At 40.0% G+C, this 19,141-nt stretch overlaps 1 protein-coding gene across 1 annotated transcript; it reads left to right on the plus strand.

The window, feature by feature from the left end:
- Nucleotides 1-13,425: 13,425 nt before the first annotated feature.
- LOC109700236 (olfactory receptor 4D2) lies at nt 13,426-14,361 on the plus strand. Its single transcript, XM_020185309.2, has one exon. The coding sequence runs from the start codon at nt 13,426-13,428 to the stop codon at nt 14,359-14,361; it is 936 nt and encodes a 311-aa protein (XP_020040898.2).
- The last annotated feature ends 4,780 nt before the right edge of the window (nt 14,362-19,141 follow it).

The raw sequence follows: 19,141 nt of genomic DNA on the forward strand, positions 1-19,141 counted from the left end.
ATTACATTAGATAGTTTTACAAATGAGAAAATTCAGAGCATAGTGACTTCCTCAAAGGTCAGTAGCAAGTGAGTGACAAAAGTTGGTTGCGCTTACTTCAAGTATTTATCACAGATCTGAAAGGTATTTGACACTTAGACTTTCCCACAACTGCCTAGAAAACTTGGAAAATTTCCTCATCTGTAGATTCGTATCTATGTTGAATGGTTACTTGTTTCATCTTAACTCTAGGACTGTCCTTTTCTATTCTTCTCCTTGTCTCCCCACATCATATCCTACTGTGATGTTTATGAAGTGGTCTTTTAACATTTTCTATGTATTTTTCCTTTTATTTTTTTCGGTGGGACTTGAGTTTGAACTTAGGGGTTCATACTTGCAAAACAGGCACTTTACTGCTTGAGCCGCTCCTCCAGTCCAGCATTTTCTGTGTATTTTTCATAATAGCCTTTGTCCATTGTTTTCACTCTTTCTCTACCAGATTCTTCTTGGATAATCTTGAAACCCTGCCAATTACCTAACATGGTTTGAATGGGTCCACAGAAGTTTATGTGCTTCGGGAAATTTAATCCCCAAATTCATCTGCTGATGGTATTTCAGGACAGGATTTGGAGAGGTATTTAGGGTCATATGAGGTCATGAGGATGGGACTCCCATCATGGCACTGTGGCTTTATAAGGACAAGAAGGTTGATGTGAGCTGACAGGTACGGCTCTTAACCATGTGATGTCCTCTGCCATGTCGTGATACAACAAGAAGTTCCTCACCCAATGCTGACACCTTGATAACATTCTACCTAGCCTCCAGAACTGTGAGAAATAAATATCGTGACTTTATAATTTACCCAGCTTGTGGTATTCCATTATGGAAGCAGAAAACAGAATAATACAATGGCCAGTGCAATAGTATTAAGAGGTAGAGCTTTTAAGAGCTTTTCAGACCATGGAGGCTCCTTTGTGAATGGATAGCTTGTCCTTTGGCTTTCTGCCAGGTAAGGACTAGCATTCATTCCCTCCAATTGATCCAGCAGCAGGATTCATCTTGGAGGTAGAGAGAAGCCCTCACCAGGAAACTAAGTCTACTGTTCCTGGATTTAGGGTAAAAGCCTCAGCTCCAGCAGGACATGATGGTCTGGGCTCAACCACCCTGATTGTGGAAAGACAATCAGAGATGAATGCTGGTGAAGGCAGGAAAGAAGCTTTGTTCTCAGTGTGGCATCACTAAGAACAGAGGTCTCCTGACCTAAGATCTGTCTTCAAACTGCTTGCAGCAGTCTCAGTGTTATATAGAAAAGAAACAATGGCAAGGGCTACTGGTTCCCATGATAACAGTCCAGGTTATCTTGGTCTGGCCATGGTCTGGTTGATTGTTACTTCAGGCATTATCTCAGAATGGTCATGCAGAGCTTTGTTGGTGCCATGAAGGTCACTGGTCCTTGGGGTTATTTTTCTTCTTTGGTCTTATGAGGTTCATCAATCAGGCCTTTTGTTCCTGATTCTAAGGTACCTAGGTGAAAAATTCAGAACTCTGAAAGAAGGAAAAGAAACAAGATGGAGTCAGAAAAAAACGGAGTTAGCCGTTTCAGTGACTGGGCTCCCTTCATTGTCAGAGCCTTGATTATGGACTCCCTGCCTCCAGAATAAATTTCTTTTCTATGTGAATTAGTCTCAGGTATTATGTTATAGCACATTTCCAATATAATATTTCCATCATTTGAATGGTGTGACTGAGAGGAAGGTGGCATAATACAGTTGGGGAACCAAGGCCAAGGAGGACAGTGCCATGCCTTTTAGGTCCCCAAATTTAGGTAGTGAATTCTGTTCCAGGCTCTTGTATTTTTTGTCTTTCTCCTTGACTTCGCACACTAGAACTGTGTCTCCTTCATGGACAGGACTGTGTCTTATTCCTTCTTATCTTTTTTAAATTCTCCCAGTACCTTGAAAATAACCGACATAGGGGAAGCATTTCTACTTTTTCCTGCATCCTGTTCTTTCCCTATTTAAATTTCAGAATCTATTTTTATTATGGCTTTATCTCTTTGTGTTTATTGTCTTTGCCTTCCTTAAGGTATGTATCATTTTGTAAGACCTCAGTATAATATTGATCTAAAGTTAGGAACCTAATGCAGAAGCTTTTTCTTTGTACTTCCCACTCAGCACACATCCCATCCAAGAAATAAAAGTCGTATTTTCTTCTTGGTTCTGTCTAAGCCATTGTGGCAGCTCTGAGTTTATCCTTTTCCTACTTTTTCCTCTCTGTTTCTATTTCACCATTTGTCCATATGCACACTCATTGTTTGAAATTAAAGGAAAAAGAAATTGAATCAGTATATTATCTGATCTGTGTGATCTGACGACATTTTTACCTTTTCATATTAAAGCCTTTTAAATACCTAATGATAGTTTTCACATCCTCCAAACCATCTCTTCTCCAGATACAGTAACTGTACTCCTTCAATCGTTCACATTGCCACAGGTTTTCTGACTCCAACACCCGATCAAATCTTCTGTATTCACTCTTATATGACAATCCCCCCCCCACACACACACACTTAAAATGTGACACTGTATGACACTTCTGTACTGGTGTGTGTGAATTCTTTAGAAAACAATGATTATCTCCTTTGAAATATCTATGTGAATAGGATGTATTTGAATCAAATGGCAGTGGTTTACCTGCTAAGGAAATTATTTTCTTAATAAGTAGAAGACTAGAGGACCAGTAATTTCAAGTTGGTGAATTCCATAGCTCAAAAATTTTAAGTCTTTGAGTGGCTGTTTTGCAATCTTTACCTTTCCCCTCATGATGAATCTGGCTGCCAAGGCTCTAGGTATCATGTTTTTATATTTAAGCAATTTACCAAAAAGAAAGAGAAAACCTTTTTCTTTTTATTTGGGGTGGGGGAAGAAATTACCTAGAAACATCTCAGTAGCATTCCCATTTGACCCATTTAGCCAGCATTGGGTCATATGGTCACGCAGTCTGTATAGGGAAATGGAAAGGCAGACACCTGTGGATTCAACCAGGAAAAAGAGGATTGGGAATGATAAACAACAGTGTCTGCCATGTAGGAATAAGCCTCTGGCAGCAGGAAGGGATACCATTGACTTGAATAAAAAATTCTGATGCTAAGAAAACTCTTGTCATGGACAGAGGTCATCAAATCACATGTCTAGTGAGATGACAAGTAACATGAAGAAGGTGAGGAGGCCCCGTGGGATCTAAGGTGAGCTGTAGAATACTTACCCAGGCAAAAGGGAAATACAACTCCTATCCTTCTCACTCACCCTAATGCAGAACTCTGATGCCCTAACACAACAGTCAGAAGGATTTTATTTAGAGATACCAAAGAAACCCAGATAAACAGCCCCAGCCCATTTCTCCAGTTGACATTCAGGGAGTTTCTGACCGAACTACTGACTGATGATCCAGGGAGAGATCTAAGACCTTGCAAGCCTGGTTCATACACAGTGCTTCCAGTGAGTGTTTGTGTGGTTTGATTTTAAATACTAAAATGGTCTGTTTAGCTCCAGACCACCAAACAGAACAATTCTAACATAAAAGACAGACATTATAAAACAAAATAAAAGATTTAAAAAAATTAGAAACAGAGACATTTCAAGGAAAAGAAGGAACACAAAAGCCACATGTTTTCTCTCATACCTGGAAGATAGATCCAAAGATAAACATATACACAAAAACAAACATGATCATATTAACTCAGATGTAGACATGTTTGTAACAGTGGAACTACTCTATGGAACTCGGGGAAGGAGGGAAAGGAAAAGAGAATGATACAGCAACTGTGATATTGCCTAACATAAGATGTGAATGTAGAGGATATAAAGGTGTGTATTGAAAGCTGTTGAAAAACAGAGGGAGTGGGTGGTCAAGGGGTAAGGCAGAGCAATCAAAGGCATTAAACAGCCAAAGTAGAGCACACTGCAGTGGACATACTTTGTCACACCCCTTTGACATGAACTTAAATATTAATAGCAAAAACCAGGCCTGTAAAATAGGCACTGTATGTGTGTATTGGGGGGTTACTAGTGAGAGGGGGATGGTGAAGGAAGGAGATTAAGGTGACAGTATATGGTTGATGGACTTCATATACCTATATGAAACAGAACTAAAAAACCTTTTGCAATCACTTGGGGAGGGTTGGGGAGGGGCTGAGGGGATATAATGGGGGAAATGTAAGTAATGTACAATGTAAGTCTGATTGGAATTGTCACTTTGAATCTGCCCCACCATGTAATGAATAGCTTATTAAAAATTTTATAAAGAAAAAAAGAAGACAACTTTAAAAATGGTTTACATTGAACTTTTTGTTTGAAGCAATATGGATTCACATGAAGTTGTAAGAAATAATAAAAAGCTGTCATGAACCCCTTGCCTAGCTTCTCCCCCATGGTAACTACTACAGGCAGAATGTTTTTCCCTAAACTTCATGTGTTGAAACATAACCCTAATCTGATGGGTTTGGGAGTGGGGCTTTTAGTATGTAAGTCACCTAGTCTAAATGGAAGTAGTAGCCATATAAAATAGACCCTAGAAAGTCCCTCTTTGTTCATCATGTTAGGGACACAAGGAAAATCAACTGTCTGTAAATCAAGAAGTGCATCTACCTTAAACACTAATCTGCAAGCATCATGCCTTCAGACTTCTCAGCCTCTAGAGCAGTCCAAAGAAAGTCCATTTCAGTACAAAGAAAGTAAGAAACATCTTGCAAAACTAGAGTATAATGCCACAAGGAGGATATTAACACTGATACACTCCAGGCATGGAACAAGAAATTTATAAAGCCATATAATTAATATCCAAAAATTCATGAACAGAGAACATGCTATTTTAGGAAGATACAATAAGAAATGACTAAAACTTGAATATTAAATATGTGCTGAGGGGCATGTTGTATTTTAAAGATGGCCACATCAGCATCATCCATTCCATTTGCTCCTCCACACAATATGACTTTCACATTCTTCTCATGTAGAAGTGGGATCTTCTCTTTTTCATCTTTGATTTGGAAGGAACTGTCTTAGTTATCACATCATTTTACAGAACATCAAGTTTACAATGCCATTAATTCCAGTTTTTATCAACTAATCATAGTGATGATATATGGATTTCCTTACCAATATTTGTATTAAAAAGAATAATATTCACATGTAAGGAATGCTAGCACTTTATGGATTTTGAGAGTAGAACTGCATATGGGTGGTGAATTCACCATGACAGTCTGGTAGAGGAAATGAAAGACAAAGCATACATATGGCATATTAACCTTCTGCTGTACTCTACACACAATTTCCACTTTGACTTTGCCTGAGTGAAGATCCATTCCGTTTAAAAGAAGAAGGAAGGAGAATTCCATGATGGCGGCTAGAGGGAGGAAGCAGAAAGTGAGCCTCCTATAGTGAAATCTTGGAGAGACGCCGGAGACACACTTTGCAGGCATAATCACTGAGAAAAGGCATAACTTTGACCCCTCCACATCTCCAGCCGGTGCAGAGAATCTCCACTTCACGTTAAATGGAGAAACAAGGATGGCCCCTGGGCTGACAGTCGCCGGCGCCCAGACGGCTTGGGAAGACACGGACCAGGTGAACTTTGCAGTACCGCAGTACTCCCACAGACAAGCCTGGGCCAGAGCAGCATAGCCCCCTGGACAGACTGACCTCCACCCAGGGAAAAAAGAGAAGCTGAGTAATAAGCAATAAGAACAAATAAGAAACGCAGGAAAGAGGGTGGGAAGGGAACCCTTCCCGGGACTGTAAATAAACAAGCCGGGGTTGGGGGGGCCGGAGAGCCTCTGGTGGGAGTGGGGGCATGTGCCCAGCAACCAGGAGTGGGAAAGCTGGTGAGAGTGGCGGAGGGAGGAAAACTCCACAGGAGAGGAGGGAAGACCCACTTCCCACGTGAACTGTAAACAAACATGGCAGCTGGCAAGAGCAGCAGCACTGCCCAGTAACCAGAAGCAGGAAATCTTGTGAAAGTGGCAGTGGGAGGAGAACTGCACAGGAGAGGGGGAAGACCCACCTCCCACATGAACTGTAAATAAACACGCAGGCCTGAGAACATGGGTGTAGTGTCACCTTTCCCAGTGCTTGGAAAGGGGAAAGCTTGTAGCAAAGGCTCACACACAGGAGAAATCTGAGCAAACAAAGCCTGCGGGGCCAGGTGAGTGCTAAGCTCACCCCAGAGATCTGCATAAACAATGCCTCCAGCAATAGCAGGCTGACAACAGCCACAGAAACCATTCTCAGAACTGTCTCCAGACTCTTTTTTTTTTTTTCTTTGTCTCCCTACCTTTGATGAGAGACCAACCGAATTACACCTGCAAGCTGAAAAACTTACTGAAACTGTATTGCATTTGAACTTGGGACACTTGGTGGGGTTATTTTTGTGCGTGTGTGTGTAGTTTTGTTCTACTTTATGTGTCCCCTTTGATGAGACAACTACAGAACAACATCTGAGGCACCATCTCCAGGACTGGAGACTGTGACTTCACTGCATTTGAACTTGGAGGTTTTTTGGTTTTTTTTAATTTTCTATTTTTTCATTTTATTTTAATACATTTTTATAAATAGATTTTTCTTTCATTTACTTATTTTTTATTTTTATTCTTACCTTTATTTTTTTTATTTTTGATTTTCAATCCTCGCTCTGTCTCTCTAATGTCTGTTCAGCTTACTGTCAATTAGTACACTAAAGCTCCCTGTTTATACCTTTGAAATCTTCTTGCCTGACACCTTGTTCTGTTTTCTCCCTCCAGTCTGTGTATTTGTTTTTCCCATTTCTTTAACTTCTTGCTTTCCATCTCAGCTCACTCTTCCATTCTAAATATTACCATTGTTATTATCACAAGCTAGAAAATACTTAATTGCACACAGTACAGGGACAGTAACAACACCAAAGACTATGACTGGAAGACAGAAAAAACAGGGAAAACAGTTTCCCCCAGCAAAAAATTAGTACAGGAACCAGAGGGGAATGAAGAAAACAGGTACTCAGATCCAGACTCCAATAAAATGAAGATAAACTATGCCAAAGGACCCAATGAAGCCCACAAGAATAATTTAAAAGAAGACATACTACAGGTACTCAATGAGAATTTTATAGAGATGATAATGGATAGGGTCAACAAAAATGTACAGGAGACACTCAAGAAATTCCAAGACAACAAAAATAGAGAATTTGAAAAAACAAAAGAAGAAATAAAGGAAAACATAGAAGCACTGTATAAACACCAAAGTGAAACAGAGAACACGATGAATAAACAGATAAATGAACTCAGGACAAAAATAGACAACATTAAAGAGGAAAACAGCCAGGATATGGAAAACCTCAGAAAAAAGAACGAAACAGAACTGCAAAACAAAACGGAAGGCCAATCCAGCAGAATAGAACAAACAGAAGACAGAATCTCAGAACTTGAAGATGAAATGGTAATTAAAGGAAAAACCAAAGAACTATTAATTAAACTACTCAAGACCTGTGAAAAGAAAATGCAAGAACTCACCGCCTCCATCAAAAGACCAAACTTGAGGTGCAAGTGAAGGGAATGCGTAATATATTTAACAAAATAATAACGGAAAATTTCCCAAATCTAGAGAAAGATATACCCATACAGATGCAAGAGGCCTCCAGGACACCAAACAGACCAGATCAAAATAGAACTACCCCACGACATATCATCATTAAAACAACAAGTTCAGAAACTAAGGAAAGAATATTGAAGGCTGTAAGAGAGAAAAAACAAGTAACATACAAAGGTAAACCATCAAAATCACAGCAGACTTCTCAACAGAAACATTAAAAGCAAGAAGAACATGGGGTGAGATCTTCCGGGCACTGAATGAAAATAACTTCAACCCCAGGATGCTCTACCCAGCAAATACCTAAGTGTAAACCTAACAAAAGATGTGAATGACCTCTACAAGGAAAACTATAAACTTCTGAAGAAAGAGCTTGAGGAAGACTATAGAAAGTAGAGAGATCCCTCATGCTCATGGATTGGTAGAATCATTATAGTAAAAATGTCTATACTCCCAAAAGTAATCTACATGTTTAATGCAATTCCCATCAAAATTCCAATGATATTCATTAAAGAGATTTAAAAATCTACCATTAAATTTATATGGAAACACAAGAGGCCACGAATAGCCAAGGCAATATTCAGTCAAAAGAACAATGCTGGAGGTATCACGATACCAGACTTCAAACTATATTACAAAGCAATAATAATAAAAACAGCATGGTACTGGCACAAAAACAGACATGAAGACCAGTGGAACAGAATAGAGGACCCAGATATGAAGCCACACAACTATAACCAGCTTGTCTTTGACAAAGGCGCTAAAAATATACGATGGAGAAAAGACAGCCTCTTCAACAAAAACTGCTGGGAAAACTGGTTAGCAGTCTGCAAAAAACTGAAACTGGATCCATGTTTATCACCCTATACCAATATTAACTCAAAATGGATCAAGGATCTTAATATCAGACCCCAAACTCTAAAGTTGATACAGGAAAGAGTAGGAAATACTCTGGAATTAATAGGTATAAGTAAGAACTTTCTCAATGGAACCCCAGCAGCACAGCAACTAAGAGATAGCATAGATAAATGGGACTTCATAAAACTAAAAAGCTTCTGCTCAACAAAAGAAACAGTCTCTAAACTGGACAGACCACCCACAGAGTGGGAGAAAATATTTGTCAGCTACACTTCAGAGAAAGGACTGATAACCAGAATATATAGGGAACTTAAAAATCTAAATTCTCCCAAAATTAATGAACCAATAAAGAAATGGGCAAGTGAACTAAATAGAACCTTCTCAAAAGAAGAAATTCAAATGGCCAAAAAACACATGAAAAAATGCTCACCATATCTAGCAATAAAGGAAATGCAAATTAAAACCACACTAAGATTCCACCTCACCCCTGTTAGAATAGCCATCATTAGCAACACCACCACCAACAGGTGTAGGTAGGATGCGGGGAAAAAGGAACCCTCTTACACTGTTGGTGGGAATGTAAACTAGTACAACCACTCTGGAAAAAAATTTGGAGGCTATGTAAAAAGCTAGACATTTATCTACCATTTGATCCAGCAATACTACTCTTGGGGATATACCCAAAAGAATGTGACACAGGTTACTCCAGAGGCACCTGCACACCCATGTTTATTGCAGCACTAGTCACAATAGCCAAGTTATGGAAACAGCCAAAATGCCCCACCACTGATGAATGGATTAAGAAAATGTGGTATCTATACACAATGGAATTTTATGCAGCCATGAAGAAGAATGAAATGTTATCATTCGCTGGTAAATGGATGGAATTGGAGAACATCATTCTGAGTGAGGTTAGCCTGGCCCAAAAGACAAAAATCATATGTTCTCCCTCATATGTGGACATTAGATCAAGGGCAAACACAACAAGGGGATTGGACTTTGAGCACAAGATAAAAGCGAGAGCACACAAGAGAGGGATGAGGATAGGTAAGACACCTAAAAAACTAGCTAGCATTTGTTGTCCTTAACGCAGAGAAACTAAAGCAGATACCTTAAAAGCAACTGAGGCCAATAGGAGAAGGGGACCAGGAACTAGAGAAAAGGTTAGATCAAAAAGAATTAACCTAGAAGGTAACACACACGCACAGGAAATCAATGTGAGTCAATGCCCTGTATAGCTATCCTTATCTCTACCAGCAAAAACCCTTGTTCTTGCTGGGTATTGAGGGGGTGAGGGGGAGAGGGAGGGGGCGGAGTGGGTGGTAAGGGAGGGGGTGGGGGCAGGGGGGAGAAATGATCCAAGCCTTGTATGCACATATGAATAATAAAAGAAAAAAAAAAGAAGAAGGAAATCTGACCAGTTGCTTGATGACTCCATGATGGGAACTGTCCACTGTGCTGATGAGCAAAGCAGTGGTTGTTGATGTTTTGTCCTTGGAACAGGAGCATCGCTATCATTTGACACTTGTTTCAGATTCTTGGTCTCATCATTCACACTCTGAAAGAGAAAGTCTGGACTGGTCACTCCAATCTGTCCTTCAACAAGGCCTTCAGGTGATTCTATCAAGGTTCTTCTGAAACTCCAATAGTGTCTATTTCTTTTGAAGTTCCCCTTGTCCTTTTGGATCTTGGCCTTCAAATCCTACATTCCACAAATGTCTACATTTTCAGCGTTCTTGGTACTTTGGGTCTCTAAGGAAGACTTCTCAAACAGCATGTGTTTGGAGACATATAGAAACTTTTTAACAACTCCCATTGCTCCATTGCCCCAGTGGTAATCAGCCCAGCTCTCCTTCCTGAACCCTGTTCAATAGGTTCTCCTCAAGGATATTCCCTCTTCCTCTAGGGTCCCACAGAGGGTAGTGCGCATGAAAGATGGTTAGGGGCTGGCAAGCTGAGGCTGCAGCAAAGGGTCTCTAAGAAGATTCAGACCCAAAGATCTGCTGTTGTCCAAAGAAAGGTGAGAGAACAGGGTTTGTTCACCTGCACATACGTCAGCTATCCGAAGGATCTTGAATTTCCTGGGGGAAGGTAGGTGTCAATGAGTTCTGTAGACTTGATGGGAATAAATCTAAAATTAAAGAAGGGATTTGGGAAGTATTGTAGGGGAGAATGTGATGTTCAAAACAGGGACCCCGGTTTGTATGTGAAACGAGCAAGTGTTGAATTGGCCCTATGATTTAGAGGGAGGACGCTAAGAGCAAAGGATAAGAATGAGAATGAGAACAATCACAAAATTCTTAATATAGTCCCACAAAACAAAGTCACAATGGCAATGCATTAAGTTGGCATCATTTGAGTAACTACAAAATCACAGTTGCTGTCTTAGGTGCTGGGCCTACATTGTTACCAAATCTGTGATCTAGTTGGAAACAGGAAAAAATACAGTGCTATAATGGAGGTGTTTAAAAGTGTTATTGGAACCCAGAGAAACAAAAAAATTAATTTGCATGGGAGAATTGGGGAAATAACAAGAGCGAAGTTTATATCTGGAAGCTTTTAGGTAAAAACCATAGCAAAATGATTTAAGGAAACAGGAATTATTTCCAAATATACAGAAATATCCAAATAGATGGCATGTGAAGAAATGTACATTCTTTACACAGCTATTGGTTCCTGGTGACAGCAATACTGATTAGAACATATACTGAGGCAACACTTTATTTATTTATTTTTATTTTTTATTATTCATATGTGCATACAGTGCTTGGGTCATTTATCCCCCCTGCCCCCACCCCCTCCCTTACAACCCACTCCACCCCCTCCCTTTCCCCCCCACCCCCTCAATAACCGGCAGAAACTATTTTGCCCTTATCTCTTATTTTCTTGAAGAGAGTATAAGCAATAATAGGAAGGAACAAGGGTTTTTGCTAGTTGAGATAAGGATAGCTATACAGGGAGTTGACTCACACTGATTTCCTGTGCATGTGTGTTACCTTCTAGGTTAATTCTTCTTGATCTAGCCTTTTCTCTAGTTCCTGGTCCCCTTCTCCTATTGGCCTCAGTTGCCTTTATGGTATCTGCTTTAGTTTCTCTGTGTTGAGGGCAACAAATGCTAGCTAATTTTTTAGGTGTCTTACCTATCTGAGGCAACACTTTAGATCTTTATATGCGAGGTAGGTGCAAGCACATGTATGCTGTTCAACCTTGATTCTAACCACCGAGAATTTTTGGTAGCTTCTAAGAGTTGGAGTTTAAGCTGTGGGACTAGAAGATCATCAGAGACTATTAAAAAATGTGTGGGCATGATATTACATGCCTATAATCCCAGCTACCCAGACCACCCCAGGCAAAAGTCATGAGAATCTATCCAAAAATAAGTAAAAAGGGCTGGGGTCATAGCTCAACTATTATACCTGCCTAGCAAGTGCAGGGCCCTGAGTTCATCACTAGTACAGTGAAAACAGAAGTATTTTAAGAGAAAAGGGCACAATCACATCAGCATTCAGAAAGGTCTCATAGGCAGTTTGTGAAATGGGACAGGAGTGGAAGCACAGGAAAGGGAAGGCTGAGAAGAGAGGGTATCCTGTAGAAAAAGGATTGCAATTGGCCAGGGGAGAGAATGGGGAAGTGGGAAGACCACTTACCCCTCACTCTGTCGCTATATCTCTCCCTCCATGTGATTTTCCAACTGGTTGCAGCCCATTCTCAACCATAACATTCCATGTCCCCTCCTTCACCCATCTGTTTCAGTTCCCTTCCTTGTGATCTTCCTTAACTTCATCCATTCCCATTTATTTTTATTCAACTCCTTCCTTTTTCCTCTACCCTAAGATTTTCTAACATCTGCTGAATCAGTGTATATTCCAGAAGTGCTGTCGGACTTCCCTTCAATCAATACTCATTTAGGTTTTTTTTTTTTTGGATGAAACAGGGGTTGAACTCATGGCCTTACAGTTACCAGGTAGACACTCTACTGCTTGAGCCACTTTGCCAGGCCTTTTCTACGTTGGGTGTTTTGCAGGATCTTATAAACGTTTTCCCGGGCTGGCTTCGAACCATGATCCTCTTGCTCTCTACCTACTGAGTAGTTAGGTTTATACTTGTGAGCCACCAGCGCCCCTCTCTAATTTCTTAATCTAATGAATTTCTCTACCTTATCTTCCTCTTGCCTACAAATGTGTCCTGTGGAGCCTCACCAACTAAGGGGCTTATATAGCAGGGTAGCAGGGAGTGGGAGAAACTGAATAGCCCAGGTATCCAGCTGTGTTCAGATGTCCTTGTGCAAGGACTAGTACTCCTGCAGCTGTTCACCAACCCTGCAGTCAACAGTAGATCGTTGGTGAATATTGAGAAGGGGCCTGCTAAGCATAAATGAATTATGAAATTCAGAAGCATATTATTGATTGAATTTGAAGTAAAAAGAGAAACATGAGAGTTCTGTTGAGATTTTAATGTGTTAAGTGTCACATGAAAACTGGTGTAAAACTCAAAGACTAGAGGAAGGGAGGAGGCCTCAGACGAGGAGTCTTCACAAAGGAGTTGGTTGCTGTTTATTATTCCAGGCACCATTCTAGGAACTTCATATATGATATTCTACTTACCCCACATAAATTCAGCAAAGAAACCCTTTTTATCCCCACCTTACAGATGTGGCAACTGAGTACCTATTAAAGTAAGTCAGTTATTCATGGAGAAATCTCAAGGAAATGGAAAACCTGAAATTCTCTCTCAACCCATCCTACTCCAAGTGTCTTCTTAACACTATGGCAATTTTTGAAAGGTAGGGTGCATATTCTTCTGGATGCTTTAAGATAGCTCATGAATATGTACTCCAGCATCCTCTTGTCAACTCTTCAGAGACAAGGTGACAGCCATTGTTGTGGTCTGCACATGAGGATGGCATTTGCAACTAGTGACTTCATGAATCTTTATGTTTCATTTTCTTTAGGTGTATGGAGAAGACATCATGGAACCAGGAAACTTCACAAGGGTGTCAGAGTTTGTCTTCTTGGGGCTCTCACAGACCTGGGAACTCCAGATATTTCTGTTTCTGGTCTTCCTGTTTGTCTATAGCACCACTGTCCTGGGAAACCTCCTCATCATAGTCACAGTGTCCTCAGAGTCCAGGCTCCACACACCCATGTTCTTTCTGCTCAGAAATCTGGCTGTCTTGGACCTCTGTTTCTCCTCAGTCACTGCCCCCAAAATGCTGGTGGACTTCCTCTCTGAGAGGAAAACCATCTCCTACCAGGGATGCTTGGTGCAGGTCTTCTTCTTCCATTTTCTGGGGGGTGCCATGGTCTTTTTCCTCTCAGTCATGGCTTATGATCGCCTCATTGCCATTTCCCGGCCCCTCCACTATGTTACCATCATGAACACTCAGCTCTGCATGGGACTGGTGGTGACAGCCTGGGTAGGAGGCTTTGTCCATTCAATTATCCAGTTGTCTCTGATGCTCCCACTGCCTTTCTGTGGCCCCAATGTCCTGGATAACTTCTACTGTGATGTGCCCCAAGTGCTGAGACTGGCCTGCACTGACACCTCCCTCTTAGAGCTCCTCATGATCTCCAACAGTGGGATGCTGGATGTCATCTGGTTCTTTCTCCTTCTGATCTCCTACTTGGTCATCCTGGTGATGCTGAGGTCTCACCCAGGGGAGGCGAGGAGGAAGGCAGCCTTCACCTGTACCACCCACATTATCGTGGTGTCTATGATCTTTGTTCCAAGCATTTACCTCTATGCGCGGCCCTTCACCCCATTCCCCATGGACAAAGCTGTGTCCATCAGTCACACGGTCATGACCCCCATGCTGAACCCCATGATCTACACCCTGAGGAATCAGGAGATGCAGGCTGCCTTGAAGAGATTAAATATGCAGCATCTGGTTTGTAAAAAGGAGTGACCACCGGTATGTCTTTTCTCTTTGTCCTGTTCCTTTTTTGTAACATGGAGCTACTTCTTGCATCCTCTCTATAATGTGCATGCATTCCAGCATCTTCTTTGTAATTGATGGGTTTTCAAACTTAGCAGCTTACTACTCAGTGTTTTATGAAAAAGAAAAGTGTTTTCTTGAGGATGACTCTTATGATAAAGCGTTCTAACTCTCCTGCAACAGTGAGAGATGTTTACTTGTCCCTAAAGAGTCATACCCTCCTTCATTCCTTCCTGATTAATGAACAGTTTCCTTTCCCGATGACATTTCCCCTGGAACAGCACTTCTATTTTCCCTATATTGTCACTCTTCTCAGTATCTCTGTTTGGTTTGAGTCCAGAGTTTTGGAAGGAGCTTGGTATTTGTGGTCTTAGTTCTCATATTTGGAGCTCTGGCCTTTCACTTACCAAACTGATGACCTCTGCTGATCTACCTCAACTCTCTTGAATACTTCTTCTTCCTTACCAATCTGGCATCAAATAATACCAATCCACAAGATACAAATAAAAAGTGGATGAGAAAAAAAATTGGAAATCATAGACCTATGTCAGAATTATTATTATCCTTGACATTTATTCTTCTGTTAGTTGAGTCATGAATGTAGGGAAGAAATTACTCGGTGTAGTTAGGGAGGCACAGAGAGGGTTTGGACTGAATTCCAGAGGGTCATGCAACATGCCCAAGAACAAAACACCTGATAGACAGTGAGTATAAATTTGGAGCCATGTCTGTTAGAGTTTAACTACTTCCTGCTATCCCCTACCCTTCCCTACTTTCAGACTCAATATTTCTTTTTTTTTAATTTTTATTTTATTCGTCTGTGCATACAATGTTTGGGTCATTTCTCCCCTCTTCCCCCAACCGCTCCCTTACCCCACCACCCACTCCTTCCCTCTCCCCCCAACTCCCTCGCTACCCAGCAGAAACTATTTTGCCCTTATCTCTAATTTTGTTGAAGAGAGAGTATAAGCAATAATAGGAACAAGGGTTTTTGCTAGTTGAGATAAGGATAGCTATACAGGGAGTTGACTCACATTAATTTACTGTGCATGTGTGTTACCTTCTAGGTTAATTCTTCTTGAACTAATCTTTTCTCTAGCTCCTGGTCCCCTTCTCCTATTGGCCTCAGTTGCTTTTAAGGTATCTGCTTTAGTTTCTCTGTGTGAGGGCAACAAATGCTAGCCAATTTTTTGGTGTCTTACCTATCCTCACCCCTCCCTTGTGTGCTCTTGCTTTATCATGTGCTCAAAGTCCAATCCCCTTGTTGTGTTTGCCCTTGATCTAATGTCCACTTATGAGGGAGAACATACGATTTTTGGTCTTTTGGGACAGGCTAACCTCACTCAGAATGATGTTCTCCAATTCCATGCATTTACAGGCGAATGATAACATTTCGTTCTTCTTCATGGCTGCATAAAATTCCATTGTGTATAAATACCACATTTTCTTAATCCATTCGTCAGTAGTGGGGCATCTTGGCTGTTTCCATAACTTGGCTATTGTGAATAGTGCTGCAATAAACATGGGTGTGCAGGTGCCTCTGGAGTAACCTGTGTCACAGTCTTTTGGGTGTATCCCCAAGAGTGGTATTGCTGGATCAAATGGTAGATCAATGTTTAGCTTTTTAAGTAGCCTCCAAATTTTTTTCCAGAGTGGTTGTACTAGTTTACATTCCCACCAACAGTGTAAGAGGGTTCCTTTTTCCCCGCATCCTACCTACACCTGTTGGTGGTGGTGTTGCTAATGATGGCTATTCTAACAGGGGTGAGGTGGAATCTTAGTGTGGTTTTAATTTGCATTTCCTTTATTGCTAGAGATGGTGAGCATTTTTTCATGTGTTTTTTGGCCATTTGAATTTCTTCTTTTGAGAAGGTTCTATTTAGTTCACTTGCCCATTTCTTTATTGGTTCATTAATTTTGGGAGAATTTAGATTTTGCCCTATATATTCTGGTTATCAGTCCTTTCTCTGAAGTGTAGCTGGCAAACATTTTCTCCCACTCTGTGGGTGGTCTGTCCAGTTTAGAGACCGTTTCTTTTGTTGAGCAGAAGCTTTTTAGTTTTATGAAGTCCCATTTATCTATGCTATCTCTTAGTTGCTGTGCTGCAATTGAGAACTTTCCATTGAGAAAGTTCTTACTTATACCTATTAATTCCAGAGTATTTCCTACTTTTTCCTGTATCAACTTCAGAGTTTGGGGTCTGATATTAAGATCCTTGATCCATTTTGAGTTAATATTGGTATAGGGTGATAAACATGGATCCAGTTTCAGTTTTTTGCAGACTGCTAACCAGTTTTCCCAGCACTTTTTGTTGAAGAGGCTGTCTTTTCTCCATCGTATATTTTTAGCGCCTTTGTCAAAGACAAGCTGGTTATAGTTGTGTGGCTTCATATCTGGGTCCTCTATTCTGTTCCACTGGTCTTCATGTCTGTTTTTGTGCCAGTACCATGCTGTTTTTATTATTATTGCTTTGTAATATAGTTTGAAGTCAGGTATTGTGGTACCTCCTGCATTGTTCTTTTGACTGAATATTGCCTTGGCTATTCGTGGCCTCTTGTGTTTCCATATAAATTTAATGGTAGATTTTTAAATCTCTTTAATGAATATCATTGGAATTTTGATGGGAATTACATTAAACATGTAGATTACTTTTGGGAGTATAGACATTTTTACTATAATGATTCTACCAATCCATGAGCATGAGGGATCTCTCTACTTTCTATAGTCTTCCTCAAGCTCTTTCTTCAGAAGTTTATAGTTTTCCTTGTAGAGGTCATTCACATCTTTTGTTAGGTTTACACTTAGGTATTTGATTTTTTTTTTGAGGCTATTGTAAATGGAATTGTTTTCATATATTCTTTTTCAGTTTGTTCATTATCACTGTATAGAAATGCTAATGATTTTTCTGTGTTATTTTATATCCTGCTACCTTGCTATAGCTATTGATGGTGTCTAGGAGCTTCTGATAGAGTTTTTTGGGTCTTTAACGTATAGGATCATGTCGTCTGCAAATAGGGATATTCTGACAGTTTCTTTACCTATTTGTATTCCTTTTATTCCTTCTTCTTGCCTAATTGCTCTGGCTAGGAATTCCAGTACTATGTTGAATAGGAGTGGAGATAGTGGGCATCCTTGTCTGGGTCCTGATTTTAGAGGGAATGGTTTCAGTTTTTCTCTGCTAAGTATAATGCTGGCTGTAGGTTTGTCATATATAGCTTTTATAATATTGAGATACTTTGCTTCTATTCCTAGTTTTCTTAGAGCTTTTATCATGAAATGGTGTTGGATCTTATGAAAGGCTTTTTCTGCATCTATTGAGATGATCAAGTGGTTCTTATCAAAGGATTTTTCTGCATCTATTGAGATGATCAAGTGGTTTATTACATTTTTTGATTTTTGTATGTTGAACCACCCCTGCATTCCTGGGATGAAGCCTACTTGGTCGTGGCGAATGATCTTTTTGATGTGTTGTTGAATTCGGTTTGCCATTATTTTGTTGAGGATTTTTGCGTCAATGTTCATTAAGGAGATTGGCCTATAGTTCTCCTTTTTGGAGGTGTCTTTGCCTGGTTTTGGGATAAGTGTAATACTGGCTTCATAAAATGTGTTAGGCAGTTTTCCTTCCCTTTCTATTTCATGGAACAGTTTAAGGAGGGTTGGTATCAGTTCTTCTTTAAAGGTCTGATAGAATTCAGCAGAGAATCCATCAGGTCCTCGACTTTTCTTTTTGGGGAGACTCTTGATTGCTGCTTCAATTTCATTTTGTGTTATAGGTCTACTCAGGTGATTAATTTCCTCTTGGTTCAGTTTTGGATGATCATATGTTTCTAGAAATCTGTCCATTTCTTTAAGATTTTCGAATTTATTTGAATATAGATTCTCGAAGTAGTCTCTGATGATTTCCTGGACTTCGATGGTGTTTGTTGTTATCTCCCCTTTTGCATACTTGGTTCTACTAATTTGGGTTTTTTCTCTCCTCATTTTAGTCAGGTTTGCCAGGGGTCTGTCAATCTTGTTTATTTTTTTCAAAGAACCAACTTTTTGTTTCATTAATTCTTCGTATGGCTTTTTTTTTGGTTTCTATTTCATTGATTTCAGCTCTTATTTTTATTATTTCTCTCCTTCTATTTGTTTTGGGATTTGCTTGTTCTTGTTTTCTAGGAGTTTGAGATGTATCATTAGGTCATTGATTTGGGATCTTTCAGTCTTTTTAATATATGCACTCATGGCTATAAACTTTCCTCTCAGGACTGCTTTTGCTGTGTCCCATAGGTTCCAGTAGGTTGTATTTTCATTTTCATTGACTTCCAGGAACTTTTTAATTTCCTCTTTTATTTCATCAATGACCCATTGTTCATTAAGTAATGAGTTATTAAGTTTCCAACTGTTTGCATGTTTTTTGTCTTTACGTTTGTTGTTGAGTTCTAGTTTTATTGCATTGTGATCAGATAGTATGCATGGTATAATTTCTATTTTCTTATATTTGCTGAGGCTTGCTTTGTGCCCTAGGATATGATCTATTTTGGAGAAGGTTCCATGGGCTGCTGAGAAGAATGAATATTGTGTAGAAGTTGGATGAAATGTTCTGTAGACATCAAGTAGGTCCATTTGAGCTATTGAATATTTTAGATCTTGGATTTCTTTATTGATTTTTTGTTTAGATGACCTATCTATTGATGATAATGGGGTGTTAAAGTCTCCCACAACCACTGTGTTGGAGTTAATATGTGCTTTTAGGTCCTTCAGGGTG

Source organism: Castor canadensis, chromosome 11, assembly GCF_047511655.1.
Source record: "Castor canadensis chromosome 11, mCasCan1.hap1v2, whole genome shotgun sequence".
NCBI lineage: Eukaryota > Metazoa > Chordata > Mammalia > Rodentia > Castoridae > Castor > Castor canadensis.

Bases quoted from the DNA above. Each gene is read 5' to 3' on its own strand.
- LOC109700236 (XM_020185309.2), top strand. From the start codon at position 13,426: ATGGAACCAGGAAACTTCACAAGGGTGTCAGAGTTTGTCTTCTTGGGG.